This window comes from Physella acuta, unplaced genomic scaffold, assembly GCF_028476545.2.
Source record: "Physella acuta isolate Inbredline_101_S28 unplaced genomic scaffold, ASM2847654v3 ptg000626l, whole genome shotgun sequence".
Taxonomy (NCBI): domain Eukaryota; kingdom Metazoa; phylum Mollusca; class Gastropoda; family Physidae; genus Physella; species Physella acuta.
Window position 1 is genome coordinate 13930 of NW_026732145.1, and position 16620 is coordinate 30549.

Sequence of the window (16620 nt, forward strand, 5' to 3'; positions counted from 1 at the left end):
TGGGAGATAGATGGGAGACAGAGATGGGAGACAGAGATGGGAGACATAGATGGGAGACAGATGGGAGACAGAGATGGGAGACAGAGATGGGAGACAGAGATGGGAGACAGAGATGGGAGACAGAGATGGGAGACAGAGATGGGAGACAGAGATGGGAGACAGAGATGGGAGACAGAGATGGGTGACAGAGATGGGAGACAGAGATGGGAGACAGAGATGGGAGACAGAGATGGGAGACAGAGATGGGAGACAGAGCTGGGAGACAGAGATGGGAGACAGAGCTGGGAGACAGAGATGGGAGACAGAGATGGGAGACAGAGATGGGAGACAGAGATGGGAGACAGAGATGGGGGACAGAGATAGGAGACAGAGATGGTAGACAGAGATGGGAGACAGAGATGGGAGACAGAGATGGGAGACAGAGATGGGAGACAGAGATGGGAGACAGATGGGAGACAGAGAGACAGAGATGGGAGACAGATGGGAGACATATGTGAGACAGAGATGGGAGACAGAGAGGAGACAGATGGGAGACAGAGATGGGAAACAGAGAGACAGAGATGGGAGACAGAGATGGGAGACAGATGGGAGACAGAGATGGGTGACAGATGGGAGACAGAGATGGGAGACAGATGGGAGACAGAGATGGGAGACAGAGATGGGAGACATAGATGGGAGACAGATGGTAGACAGAGATGGGAGACAGAGATGGGAGACAGAGATGGGAGACAGAGATGGGAGACAGAGATGGGAGACAGATGGGAGACAGAGATGGGAGACAGATGGGAGACAGAGATGGGTGACAGAGATGGGAGACAGAGATGGGAGACAGAGATGGGAGACAGAGATTGGGAGACAGAGATGGGAGACAGATGGGAGACAGAGATGGGAGACAGATGGGAGACAGAGATAGGAGACATAGATGGGAGACAGAGATGGGAGACAGAGATGGGAGACAGAGATTGGGAGACAGAGATGGGAGACAGAGATGGGAGACAGAGATGGGTGACAGATGGGAGACAGAGATGGGAGACAGAGATGGGTGACTGATGGGAGACAGAGATGGGAGACAGATGGGAGACAGAGATGGGTGACAGATGGGAGACAGAGATGGGAGACAGAGCTGGGAGACAGAGATGGGAGACAGAGATGGGAGACAGAGCTGGGAGACAGAGATGGGAGACAGAGATGGGAGACAGAGCTGGGAGACAGAGATGGGAGACAGAGCTGGGAGACAGAGATGGGAGACAGAGATGGGAGACAGAGCTGGGAGACAGAGATGGGAGACAGAGATGGGAGACAGAGATGGGAGACAGAGATGGGAGACAGAGATGGGGGACAGAGATGGGAGACAGAGCTGGGAGACAGAGATGGGAGACAGAGATGGGAGACAGAGATGGGAGACAGAGCTGGGAGACAGAGATGGGAGACAGAGATGGGAGACAGATGGGAGACAGAGATGGGAGACAGATGGGAGACAGAGATGGGAGACAGAGATGGGAGACAGAGATGGGAGACAGAGATGGGAGAAAGAGATGGGAGACAGCGACCAGGCTTTGCCTTGAAGGTTTTCCCATCCTCACAGAGAAACCACTCAAGTGAGCGAGGAACGAGGGATATGCAATCAGTGAAGGACGTATCTAGACATTCTAGTCTGGCGTGGCTATCGTCTGCAAGGATGGGTTATGGTACGTCCTAGTTGTCATTAAAAAGGAAAATAATTAAGTAGCGTTTTAATGAGCGCAGAAAAACAAAAACAATCGTAAGTTCTAATCTACTTTTTCATAATATTTTATAGGGTGAGGGAAGAAAAATTTAGTGTATTTGATAATCATTATGGCTTAATTTCTAACATTACTTTTATTTGTTTATTGGTCATACTCAAAGAATTAAACTTTGAGTAGAATTAGTTAAGCTTGAAAAGCAATTGCAGTTATTTATGTTCACAATAATATCGCCTTAAAACTTTTTTTTTTTTTTTAACTTCGTTACTTTTTCCCTGAATCTAAAATCTATTCTCACTTCTATGTCTTCTGTACAAAACAAATAATAAACCAACTGTTTACCTTTTTGTAAGGTTTAAAATGGAGGTCGTTCCACATGCGATTCTCCATGAGTAGATCGTAGTTGGATAAAGGCACGTTCAACTCACCGAGGTACTCAGGGAGCTTGAGGTGATGAGCTTTATGGAAGGCCAAAATCCTCAACCTCAAACTCTTCATTTCGTCCAGGTTAAGATCCGTAAAGAAAAACTCCTTGTCTAGGTTCGGTGCGCATGTCTGACGCGCAGGTTCGGAGCATTGTTTTTGCAATTTCCCCGGCATAAGGCAGATTTTGAAAAATGGGTTTAAAACCAGATCGGGTTTTTCCGGAAAACGAAGGCCTTCCGCCCGAATGAGGATGACCTTGAGTCTTTTTGTAGCCGGGAAATATTGAAACGAGAACTTGACGTCGCCGCGTTCTGTTTCAGTTTTTGCCTTAGGTGCGGGCTGTTCTTCGGCCGGTGGGTGAGAGGCGATGAGGTTGATGAGGGAGCTGGACTTTGGTTTCTCCAAAGAGTGAGATCTCTCCACGATGGGTTTCTTCTCCACCACGCTCACCTCTGGGGAGGAGTGTCTCTTGTCCTGGAACGGGTCAATGGGCGCCAGCTGTTTCCTGGTCTTCAGTTGCGGGGGGCTCCCGTTCGTGCACCCCCCGGCATCGCCTGATTGGTTGTGGTACAACAGCCGCATGACGTCGTTGGTCACCAGCGACGACCGCCTGCGGTAGTAGCGCTGCGAACGACGAAACGATTCTTTCATGGGCAAGTACTCGTTTTTATCCGTGAGCCCGGAGTAGTTTCCCCTGTATTCGGCGGTCAGGTGGTTGACGTGAAGCAAATCGTTGGAGGTGAACCGTTCATCCGGGACGTAGAAGTCTTGAAACGACCGGTGCATTCTTCTAGGCCGTGACCGGAACTCTGAAGTCGGGATAGTTAAAGATCCTTTCCTTGCGGGGGTGGCGGCTTCTTTGGTGTCGTTGTAGGTTTTGGTGCGGCAGGCTGAGAGCTTGTGGGGTGTAGAGGGGGAGTGGCCGTTAGCCGCTGGGGCTTGATCTACCTGCACGTGAGGCAGGTTCGACATGGATCTCATCCCGAAATCTCGCAGAAACCCGTGAGAGTCTCTCCGAGGCGAGACGGGAGCGGAGCGGATGCGGACCAAACTGTTTTCCGGCGCGGCCAAAGCGGAGAAGGACGACCGCGGGGACACCCCCGGGCTGGTAGAAGCTGACCATGACGTCACGCTCGGCTCGCCGCTGGAGTGGCTGACCAGGTCGTCGTTGGAGCCGATGCTGGGCTGTCTGGACGAGTCGTTGGACCCGGGGATGATGAACTGGGGGATGGTCCTCGGCGTGACGATGTTCGTCGAGAACTGCTGCGGCTGTACCGGACCCCTGTCGCCGCTTGCCCCGCGCCCTCCCCTGCGACCGGAAGTGTTTCTGTCGTGGTCGTTCCCGAAGCCGGGAAGCCGGCATTTCGTCACAAGCCAATCTCTCAGCTCCTTCATTGTATCGTTGCCTTTTTTATCCTCTGCCATCGTGGGGGCGGGGGGTCAAGGTCGGAAGTCAAGGACGAGAGAGCCTGTGGGGGACGCCTTGTTTAAATTCCCTGCATCTCTACTGAGGTGACCTTGACACAGATACAAATCCCGCTAAAAATAGCCGGCTCAACCTGCCATGCTTGTAGATTATCAATCAGCCTCTAATCTTGTGATTCATCTCAGCGTCATCTGATGATTTTTTTATGCTCTGTAACGAAATGGAAACAGTATTGTTAAAGCCATTCTCAAATCTGAAAAATGATTTAATATTCTAATGAATGCTGAAAAATCATAGTTTCGATACGCTAATGAATGCTAATTTCTGACTTGTAACTGATCGTCCAAAATATGAAATAGGCTGCGGTTTAATAAGAAGCAATTATATTTCATTAGCTGAGGCTTGATGCGTCACTGTAATCATTTATGAGGCAAAATCTTATACGTCATGGTTGATGAGTGGCGTGAGTGAGTAGAGTGGGTGAGTGGGGTGGGTGGGTGGGTGAGTGGGGTGGGTGGGTGAGTGGGGTGGGTGGGTGAGTGGGGTGGGTGGGTGAGTGGGGTGGGTGGGTGAGTGGGGTGGGTAGTTGAGTGGGGTGGGTGATTGGGGTGGGTAGGTGAGTGGGGTGGGTGGGAAGGCTGGGTGAGTAGGTGGGTGGGGTGGGTGAGTGGGATGGGTAGGTGAGTGGGGTGGGGTAGGTGAGTGGGGTGGGTGAGTGGGGTGGGTAGTTGAGTGGGGTGGGTGATTGGGGTGGGTAGGTGAGTGGGGTGGGTGGGTGAGTGGGGTGGGTAGTTGAGTGGGGTGGGTGATTGGGGTGGGTAGGTGAGTGGGGTGGGTGGGTAGGCTGGGTGAGTAGGTGGGTGGGGTGGGTGAGTGGGATGGGTAGGTGAGTGGGGTCGGGTAGGTGAGTGGGGTGGGTAGGTGAGTGGGGTGGGTGAGTGGGTGGGTGGATGGGGTGGTTGAGTAGGTAGCGTGGTGTGGGGTGGGTTGTGTTGTGTGGGTGGGTGGGAAAGTAGGTTAGGTGAGTGAGTAGGTGGATGGGGTCGAGTTGGCGTGTTGTTGGGTCGGGTTTGGGTGATGTTGTAAGGGCGCGGGTTGTAGGGTTGTTAGGGAGTAAATATTCTTAGAATTTTACGAGCCCACAGTCCCAGTAACAACATGATTAGTGTCAGACATTTGACCCTTCAGTGTGTCATTAGATTACGTCCTCTGCGTATGTGACTGTGTGTATCTGTCTGACAGTGTATAACTGTCTGACAGTGTATAATTGTCTGACTGTGTATATCTGTCTGACAGTGTATAACTGTCTGACAGTGTATAACTGTCTGACTGTGTATAACTGTCTGACTGTGTATAACTGTCTGACTGTGTATAACTGTCTGACTGTGTATAACTGTCTGACAGTGTATAACTGTCTGACTGTGTATAACTGTCTGACATTGTATAACTGTCTGACATTGTATAACTGTCTGACTGTGTATAACTGTCTGACTGTGTATGTCTGACTGTGTATAACTGTCTGACAGTTTATAACAGTCTGACAGTGTATAACAGTCTGACAGTGTATAACTGTCTGACTGTGTATAACTGTCCGACTGTGTATAACTGTCTGACTGTGTATAACTGTCTGACTGTGTATAACTGTCTGACTGTGTATAACTGTCTGACTGTGTATAGCTGTCTGACAGTGTATAACTGTCTGACTGTGTATAACTGTCTGACTGTGTATATCTGTCTGACTGTGTATAACTGTCTGACATTGTATAACTGTCTGACAGTGTATAACTGTCTGACAGTGTATAACTGTCTGACTGTGTATATCTGTCTGACATTTTCTGATGACAAAGTTAATCGTGATAAAGATGTAATTGTCACTGCTCTGATAAAGCTAGACATTGTGTCTCCTTCAGATACGTATGTGATAACATAGGTATTTGTCATCTTCAGATTCACGTTTGACGATACGAGCAGTAGTCACCTTCAGACAGATATGTGAAAAGATGGGCATATATCACTTTAAGCTATGTGACATCGTGACAATCTATAATCTTCAGCTATCACCGTGACAGTATACGATCTAGACTCACGTCCACGTAATCCCCCCCCCCCCTCCCCCTCCATACACTTTGTAAGCTCTTTGTTTTCTAGGACTTAAGAACCTCAGGAAATCAGCACTAATTGACCCCGGCCCTCGCTAATCTACCGCTGACTAATTGAATTGCAGATTGATTTAAAAACGAATCCCTTGACTGAAGTGAAATCGACCAAACGTCGGATCCCATCACCCCCTCAATACCCTGCTCACCCGAAGATTCCAGAAAAATTAGGTCGCCCAGCTCTGTACGCGACATCTCCACTCATCTTGCATAGACCCCACCCCCTCACACCCACCCCACACACCCACACACACACACCCACCCCACACACACCCACTCCCACATACTCGTCGTGTTAAAGAAATAGCGGTTACATTAGTGCATTGACAATGTATAATGTAAAAAAAACACGAAATTACTTTCTTTCTTTTTACTTTCTCGTATATACGAAGTATAGAGAAAGTCTTGTAATCGTGCAAAAAAAATAAAATCGAGATTTTTACAAATCTCGACGTTTCACACCTCACTGATACGGAAAAACATAATTTTGCAATCTTGTCCGTATGTCTGTGTGTCTGTCTGTGTGTCTGTCTGTGTGTCTGTCTGTCAGTGTGTAAACACGATAACTTGAGTACCGTTACAGCTAGGTTGATGAAATTTCATATATAAGTATTTAATCAAAATCGTAGATCCGTATCAACTTTTGAGCGATTTCCGATAACCGGAAGTGGTACTTTTCCTACTTTGAATTTTTCAAAAGCCTATAACTTGAGTACTATTTCAGATAGATAAATGAAATTTCATATGTAAGTAAAAGATCTAATTCTCTACCTTCTATTAAGTTTTGAGTCATTTCCGTTCACTGGAAGTAGTACTTTACGCTACTTCCGATTTCTCAAAAAACTAATGTAAACTTTAAAAGTAATAATAATATGGCGCACTATTATGCGCTTTTTTATTTGGCGTTCACTTGGTGTGCAATTAATTTGTCTACGAGATTTTATTCCATTTTTAAAACTTTAAGTATTTAAAATGGATTAAAAATCATGTCTATAGCCCGAGTTCCCATCCCCTGTTATTTTATATAAGAATATTCGAGAAAGTTTAGGGGAGATCACTCCCGGTTTATTTAAATATTTCTTTTAAAATTCAGATACATCGAGTTCAAATAAGGAATTTTGATGACAATTTCTGCGTTGTCCTTGTCTCTTTTATTTTTAAAATTTATTTTTTTAATTTCCCGTAGAAGAAAAAAAGTCAATCCCTGTGGTGTTTTGTTTTGATTGTATCTGAACATAAACAAACATGTTTTTCCCATTTTATTCTTCGAAACCAGTTGTTATCGCCCCGTGTATTATTATCGCCCCTGAGATGTCTGTCCATATTTCTTTTCTTTATCTGAAAGCGAATGACACATTTATTAAGTTAAAATATTGATGAGAAAGTCGGAGAGAAAAGAAAATCCATAAACAATTTCACCTCTAAATTAACGTGTTCATTTTGTATCAACTGAGTTTACCGACCTGGTTAGGTGCTTTCGTTTACTTATTTATTAAGACTTGTCAAATGTTCTCTTTGGATAGGCGTACCCACATACGCCTTACAAATAGGAAATAACTAATTAAAATTAAGTAAAGTTCCCTTTTCGAACCTGACGCCCCATGGGGCAAGGAAGTAGAGTTTACCTATTTCTGTGACCTCAAAATGTGAATGGATAGTGTGGTTAGCATTAACTTATTAAGGTACCCATAAGAGCTGAGTGGACTCAGGGACATTGTACAGACTTGAACCCGGATTCGAACTCGATTCATTCGGGTTAGCAGTCCGACAAAATTAAGCAAAGCTAATTGTGAAGTTGGTATTTAAAAACTATCCTCCAGATGATTTGAAGCTGAGAATACAAGTATACAAAAGCTGTGAATTATACCCACAAATAGACAGAAAGGCATTGTACACAATTGAACTCTGCGTCCAATCTCAAGGTAACCATATAAAATATCGTGACAGATATTCCATTAAACGGCTCCATTATCTTATTTTAAAAACCGGGTTGCCAGATCAAAATGGGCCCCAAATAGCCTAATGCCAGATCTTGATGTCACATAAGAAAAAAAAACATCACATCAATTTACAAGCCCAAAAACTTGCATGTAAACAGAAATTGATCGAATCTACGCTCCAAACATGGAGGAAAATATCTAAATAATTTCAGCACGCGGGACTTGTCAAGTTGGGGCATGTCTGCCATGTGAATGATGTGTCCTGTTGGGGAAAAAACAATACAGGTCAGCTTTTTTTAGGGCTGGTGCACATCATGTGTTGATGACACAATTTCTGTGGAGAGATGGGGAGAAGGGGGGTGGGATCAGGGGATGAATGTGGGTGGTGTGGGCGTGTGGTAGTGCTGGTGCTGTTACAAACAGAACACTCCTCCCCCCTCTCCCACACACACACACACTCACTTCTGTCAACACACGCACACAACTGTCGAACACACACAAAAAAACTGTCTTTCGACACCCAAACAAAAATGTATCTCAAGACATACACGCACACAAAACATATCAACACCCACACAAAGCTATCGTCGAAACCCACGCAAAACTGTGTGTCTACACACGTAATCACACACAGACATGTCAACATACACACAGAAACAAAACTATCTGCTCGCTCCCACAAAACTATCTGTCAACACATCCACTCATAACTGTCTGTCGACACACCCACACAAACCTGTCTGTCAACACACCCACACAAACCTGTCTGTCAACACACCCACACAAACCTGTCTATCAACACACCCACACAAACCTGTCTATCAACACACCCACACAAACCTGTCTGTCAACACACCCACACAAAACTGTCTGTCGACACACCCCCACAAAACTGTCTGTCTTCGCCCACACCCACCACCCACACACTAACACATTTAACCCGTATTCACAAACAACCGCACGACATTACCTCAATCTCCCACCCCCACCCCACAACCCCATTATCAAACTCTAACCGCCAGACTACGACCCTAATTTTCGCACCATTTCGCACCATTTCGCACCGCACACACCGATACGATAAATATTTCAGTCTATTTCTATACCGTCACGTGCAAGATGACTTCAATTATGTAAGCCACAATCCGTAATGGTGTCGTAGCAGGCAGGAGGCAGCTCGTTCGATCCTTCAATCTGAAGCCATTCTCAAGCTCTTCTTAGACTACATCTTCAGCCTGCTAATGCCTATAGCAATCTATTTGCTCATCTTCAGATATTTTTTAAAATTTTGTAATCATCTTTTAAAGAAAATAGCATTATTTTTTATGTTTTTGAAATGCACAAAGTTTAAAGAACCATTTAGTTCAATTTTGGCCAGCGATTTTTTTTTCATTACAAGTAAAAAGAGGGTCGTCCATAAACGACGTCATAATACAGTGGAGATGTGAAAAAGGGGGGGGGGGCGGTCTTTTAACAATAAAAAAAGTTTGTTGCCTCAAATGACCGTCCGAAAATTTAAATACCTGGTAAAGATAAAGTAATCGTCAAACAGGTCTTTGTGCGGACTTCCCGTTTTAGGTTTTAGACCTCACATACGCATGTCACAGCAACATAACATTCGGTCAAGTTTTAGACCAATTGCACTCGGGTGCAACCTGGCATCAATGTAAAACTTCATGCAGAAAAATCTGGCCTGTCACGCGCAAGCAAAATTCAATATTATTATTCGGTCCAGAGATTATTGAAGCCATCCTTCCATTAACCCTAGTTTTCTTGGTACTTTTTTACAGCAAGGGAGGCAACCAACAAGAAAACGAATTAACTCCCCTTTCGTTTAACTTTTAATTCCTGTGTGTCGTGTTGACGTTTCCTGGTACCATTCTATACAAATCTTTTAACACTATTAGCCTGCCTGCGAGAGAAGCCTTTTAAAACATGTCTATACAGAGGTATTTATTCAAGCGTTTTATTTTCCGTGGGGTTTGTCAGAGAGAGGGAGACGCGTATAGAAAGACTGGTCAAATAAGGCATTGGCTCACATAGACTAAATATAGTTGCCCATTCCCAGAAGCCCATATAAACTAAACAAAGATGGGCATGTCACACTGGACCAGATAGACTAACCGAAGATGGTAATGTACCAGTAGCCCAGATAGACTAAACAAAGATGGTCCTATGCCAATGGCTCACATACACTACAGAAAGATGGCCATGTCACACTGGCCCTCGTAGACTAAATAAAGATGTCCATATCCCAGTGGTCCACATAGACCAACTTGCAAGCAACATGGTTATAAAAAACAAAGATCTACAGACTTGCATGAAGACCACCATAATGGCCGTGCACCACTGGACCACCACCATCTTTATTACTATCTACCAGAAGATGTGGTTCAGCCATCACTAATGTGAACGTCCATCCCAGGACCGACAACTCTGCAACAATATCTTGTATCTAAACATCGGGACTGACAACTCTGCAACAATATCTTGTATCTAAACATCGGGACCGACAACTCTGCAACAATATCTTGTATCTAAACATCAGGACCGACAACTCTGCAACAATATCTTGTATCTAAACATCGGGACCGACAACTCTGCAACAATATCTTGTATCTAAACATCGGGACCGACAACTCTGCAACAATATCTTGTATCTAAACATCAGGACCGACAACTCTGCAACAATATCTTGTATCTAAACATCGGGACTGACAACTCTGCAAAAATATCTTGTATCTAAACATCGGGACCGACAACTCTGCAACACTATCTTGTATCTAAACATCAGGACCGACAACTCTGCAACAATATCTTGTATCTAAACATCGGGACTGACAACTCTGCAAAAATATCTTGTATCTAAACATCGGGACCGACAACTCTGCAACAAATTCTTGTATCTAAACATCGGGACCGACAACTCTGCAACAATATCTTGTATATAAACATCGAAACCGACAACTCTTCAACAAATTCTTGTATCTAAACATCAGGACCGACAACTCTGCAACAAATTCTTGTATCTAAACATCGGGACCGACAACTCTGCAACAATATCTTGTATCTAAACATCGGGACCGACAACTCTGCAACAATATCTTGTATCTAAACATCGGGACCGACAACTCTGCAACAATATCTTGTATCTAAACATCGGGACCGACAACTCTGCAACAATATCTTGTATCTAAACATCGGGACCGACAACTCTGCAACAATATCTTGTATCTAAACATCAGGACCGACAACTCTGCAACACTATCTTGTATCTAAACATCAGGACCGACAACTTTGCAACACTATCTTGTATCTAAACATCAGGACCGACAACTTTGCAACACTATCTTGTATCTAAACATCAGGACCGACAACTCTGCAACACTATCTTGTATCTAAACATCAGGACCGACAACTTTGCAACAATATCTTGTATCTAAACATCAGGACCGACAACTCTGCAACACTATCTTGTATCTAAACATCAGGACCGACAACTTTGCAACAATATCTTGTATCTAAACACCGGGGCGACAACTCTGCAACAATATCTTGTATCTAAACATCAGGACCGACAACTCTGCAACAATATCTTGTATCTTAACATCGGGACCGACAACTCTGCAACAATATCTTGTATCTAAACATCAGGACCGACAACTCTGCAACAATATCTTGTATCTAAACACCGGGACCGACAACTCTGCAACAATATCTTGTATCTAAACATCAGGACCGACAACTCTGCAACAATATCTTGTATCTAAACACCGGGACCGACAACTCTGCAACAATATCTTGTATCTAAACATCGCAATCGCATACAAAACTGGAGTCAGGCTCTGGATCCCCCTGCCCACAGCCCTAGGGTGGGGATGGGACAACACAGGCAGGATTGATCGGCCCGTCAGTGAGATGTCAGTTGATAAGAAAGAAATTCACTCTAAGACTGGGCTAGAAAGGCTCATATTTCAAACAACATTTAATACACAATGTAGTTTGAGAAGACACAGTGGTGTATGGATTTCTAATAAAGATGAATGTTTCTTTATTCCTTCAGTGAATAGGCTGCTTGTTTAATAAACACTAAATTATGTGTGTGTGGGGGGGGGTGTACGTTTTATGTGTTATTGTTTGCCTGCTTGTGTGAGTACGCGTGTGTTCAAATGAGGTGTGTGTGTGTGTACTTATGTATGTGTCTGTGCGCGTATTTGCATGAGTATATATATATATATATATATATATATATATATATATATATATATATATATATATATATATATATATATATATATATATATATATATATATATATATATATACGGATAAATTTGTATAATTATATCTGTGTATGTAGCTATATTCAGCCTGTTTGTATTACAGTGTGTGCGAGTGTGTGTTAGTATACATGTGTTTATGCCTGAATGTGTGAGCAAGTTCAGAATGTTAACAAGTTAACAATCACAACATAAGGGCGGTAACTACTCTCGTACCTTCCCACCTGTTTACTTCTATCCCCTCAGTCTTCACCGTCACCCCCCCCCCCTCTGCTATCGATCACCCCCTTATGTCCGTACAGTACGCCTCATGTCGATTTGTTTCTTTTAAAAAATGTCGGCTAATTTTTATTTTCCCATAAAAGAAAAAGTATATATTGATCTAGTCCTACTCATGGTTGGTGAAAGTGTCTAGGAGAGATGTAGCCTTCATCAAACAGAAACGGGAAAAGGAACGATAACCGGGTGTAAACCTCACTTGTCATTTGTCCATTTACAAGTCCCATCCTCTTGCCCGATGGCTAAAGGGAGATAACCAAATCTTCAGTAACAGACAACTCTTGATCCCCATAAAATGATTCTATGCTCGTCCAAAGGCGAGAAGTGTTCGGGAGGGGGGAGGGGGGGGGGGCGTTTTGAGAAATCAATTGAAAAACTCGTGGGCTGCATTAAAAATAAAGTGGGGTGGGGGAGGGAAAATGTTGTGATTGCTTTAGAGGATTGTGTATACATTGTTAATTTTTTTTTTCAGACAAAGCTTTTAACATTAAAGCGTGTTTTGTGTGGGCTTATCTAGAGCTCGGTAATTGCCGTAGAAGTAGGTTGACAGATCTAGACAGTCAGGGGGAGAGATGAACATCCAACTAATGGGTGGGTGGGCTACTATATCGGGGAATATAGTTCTTCACAGTGATGAAAATAAATGAGTTGGGTGTGATACTATATCGGGGAATATAGTTCTTTACAAAAATGAAAATAAATGAGTTGGGTGGACTACTATATCGGGGAATATAGTTCTTTACAGTGATGAAAATAAACGAAAATACCCGCAGGCTTTTTTGTTTCATATTGGCTGTATGAAATATTCAATAGCGAAGCTAGACAAAACAAAATGAAAAAGAATTTTGAAACAAATAAAATAGTATAATATCTAGTTTTGAAATAAAGTGTGAGGACTGAAAAATAGGTTAACGTGAAGTGATGGTCCTTGATTTGACAAAATGTGTTTTGTAGCTTTGAACATACCAGCCAGTTTTGTTGAGAAGGACATCAGTCGTTAGACAGACAATCGTTTGACAGACAATCGTTTGACAGACAATCATTTGACAGACAATCGTTTGACAGACAATCGTTTGACAGACCATCGTTTGACAGACTTGTTTGATAGACACTCTTTTGACAGACAATCGTTTGACAGACAATCGTTTGACAGATAGCTGTTTAATCAGACAGCTCCCATACATAATAACAATAGGCTTAGTTTACAATTTAACAGACGGATGAAATTGTATAGCCTAACTATAAAGGTTGTAATTCCTAGTTGACGATTTTTTTAAAGCATACGCGGTCCTGGAAAAATATCTCCCCCCCCCCCACCCCCAACCCCCCAACATAATAATAGTAGTAGTTCAGCCTCTACCAGGGTGTCCATCTCGACATAATGTTGGACACGTCACATACAGCCTGACAGCAAACTTCAGCAGATTTAGATTGTGACAAAAAGCTTGAGTGACATTTTTGTTATAAACACATCAGCTATAAAATGGCTGACGGAGTTTTAAAGGAGGAAAGGCCTGCTAGTTACGGTACAAATGTTTCAGAACAAATTCACAACTACAGCTGACGAATCTGAACAGAACTACAGACTTACTGAACATGATACAAATGTTTCAGAACTAATTCACCATAAATGTTGACGAATCAGAACAGAACGACAGACTTATTGAACATGATACAAATGTTTCAGAACAAACGAATTCACCACAAATGTTGACGAATCAGAACAGAACGACAAACTTACTGAACATGATACAAATGTTTCAGAACAAATCCACCACAAATGTTGACGAATCAGAACAGAACGACAGACTTCCTGAACATGATACAAATGTTTCAGAACAAACAAATTCCCCACAAATGTTGACGAATGTGAACAGAAAAACAGACTTACTGAACATGATACAAATGTTTCAGAACAAATCCACCACAAATGTTGACGAATGTGAACAACGTGACAAACGAACTGTTTTTTGTGTACGCCATTACATTGTCCGATCTTTTACAGCCTTTACATTATCTCTGGACAATGATATTAAATATTCAGTTAAATTATGTTCAGTTTCTCGGAGCAGTAACTTTATTGAGCTACATTAACGGGAGAGAAAAATTCTTCCGAAAGTACACATGAAATCAAATACTGTAAATACAGAAGGCTTTGTGGGTCAAAAGATATTTTCTTTTGTTTAAGGAATATAAAATTACCTGATAGAAATGAGATATTATTTTAGTTTTTTTAAGTGAACGTAAGGATTTAAGTAAAAAGAAAGAAAATGTTTCATTTCAATAAAAATGTTTTTCAAAATGAATTTTTAGAAATGTTTGAATAAAACGAAATTTTTGCCACAAATATATGATTACTATTAAGAATTTCATAAGCTAGTTGTAGCTTCTCTCTCATTTTCTCTTTCTCTCTCTCTCTCTCTCTCTCTCTCTATTTTTTCCTCTTCTCCATTTATTTCGCGTAAAGTCACGTGATAGTTGACGTCAGACCGCCACAACATTTCTAAAGCAGGTTAACAATGTCTTTTAAAGATGTTTCCATTTTAGTTCTGACGACAGGTAAAAGATATATTTTCAAATGTCAGCATTTTAAATCACAAAGCAAAATCTAGATTGCTTTTAAAATGTTTAAAATCTCAAAGAAGGTTTAATTTGTCTTTCAACATTTTGATCCGAGGTGAATCTTGTTCATATGTTATTAGAAGATGAAAAGTTTGTTGTTTTAAAAATCAGACATGAAAGAGTTGATTTTTTTTGCCTGTTGATCATCCGTGAAAAGTTTAAGGTAATTGGCAGCATCAGCGAGCATCTTGGGTGAAAAGACAGCATTTGATTTCATCCACTAATGTGTGGTCGTTTGGTGAATTTTGTTTTGTCTAAAAGTGTATTCGTTTTACCGTGATTGTTTTATCAAACTTTTATTCATCATTCAATTTTTTTGTTTACACAGTTCCACGTTTTGTTTGAGAGACACGAAACGTGATAGTTGGTTTAGTGTCGTCCAGTGTTTCTTTCAGACATTTTTCTCCGGGGGGGGAGGGGGGTGCGCTAAACTTTGGAAGGCGGATTGTATTTTCCTGTAGGGGCGGACGAGGGCGAACACTGGTAAAAATATAAAAATATTTTTTTTCTATTTTCTGTGCATCGGGGGTGATGTCTGAAACACTGCATGTGATAGCTGACGAAGTAACGTGCACATAGTGTTATGATTCCCACTCTAATGATGGGTGGGTTCAGAGGCGTAGCGAAGGGAGGCAGGGGGGTACATATGTCCCCGGGCGCCGACCTGAGGGGGCGCCAAAATGGGTTGGAAAAACAAATTAAAATCTCAATTTAGCAGCATTTTTGTTTTATAAATATAAAAAAAAAATTTGGGGGGGGGGGGGTGCAAATCGAAAGTTTGAGGGGGGGGGGGGGTGCAAATAGAATTTAAAAGGTTGATCTTAACCGGGGCGTCAAATTGAAAGGGTCGCTACGCCTCTGGGTAGGTTGCATAATAAAATTCAAATAACCAGTTGCTATATTAATTGGACAACATATGTAGGTAATCAAACCTACGTTTTCAGATGGAGACACTGTGTCTTAACTAAGTGGATATAAAGCTAGTCATTATACGGTGCTAATAGGCAGCTGTGTAGTGCAGGGATATAGGGTGTGTGTGTGTGAGGCAAAAACTTATAAAACCCAACAGATAAAAAACCTGTAAACCCCCTTCCCTCACCCCCCCAACACACACGCACACGAACTCGAATGAAGCTGAGTTAAAAAAATAAAAGGACGTCAGTGCCAGAACGCAACATATCAACCCTATCAACCCTCATCAACAAGCAAATAGTATATGACTCAACAACCCCCAGCATAGTTTATCAACCCGATACTTCGCCAACCCCCAGCATAGTTTATCAACCAGATACTTCACCAACCTCCAGCATAGTTTATCAACCCGACACCTCGACAACCCCCAGCACAGTTTATCAACCAGATACTTCAACAACCCACCCCCTCCCCTTAGTTTATCAAATTATCAAAGTTTATCAACCCAATACTTCGACAACTCCCCCCCCCCCCCCAGCATAGTTTATCACCCCGACACTTGGTAACCCAGCAGTTGGTGGCTGATACAACATCGCTCTATTTATTTCATCACTCCCGTATTTTCCTGGCTGATATCTCCACTTTATCATGGCGGTTTTGGGGTCTGGCGCGCGAGCTAATGTCAAGGTCGTGCGACAAGGGGTGATAACTGTTAACATCATGTTAACAACAATTCGTCAACAATTACGACACACCATCCTGATTTGATCTTGTGTCGGAGTCTTGGGAAGGTCCTCACGTTGAAATATACACCGTGCGTTGGTTAAACTTTAAATGATTCGTTAGGATATGGAC

The 16620-nt window shown here is 42.8% G+C and overlaps 1 protein-coding gene across 1 annotated transcript in view; it reads right to left on the minus strand.

Annotated features, from left to right (window-relative positions):
* LOC131948138 (synaptotagmin-16) overlaps positions 1-16620 on the minus strand; it is a gene marked incomplete at its 3' end in the record, with an annotated part of 67162 nt that overhangs the window by 12687 nt on the left and 37855 nt on the right. The window contains 1 exon segment of the mRNA XM_059309660.1: positions 2067-3786. Coding sequence (XP_059165643.1) covers positions 2067-3575 — 1509 coding nt within the window.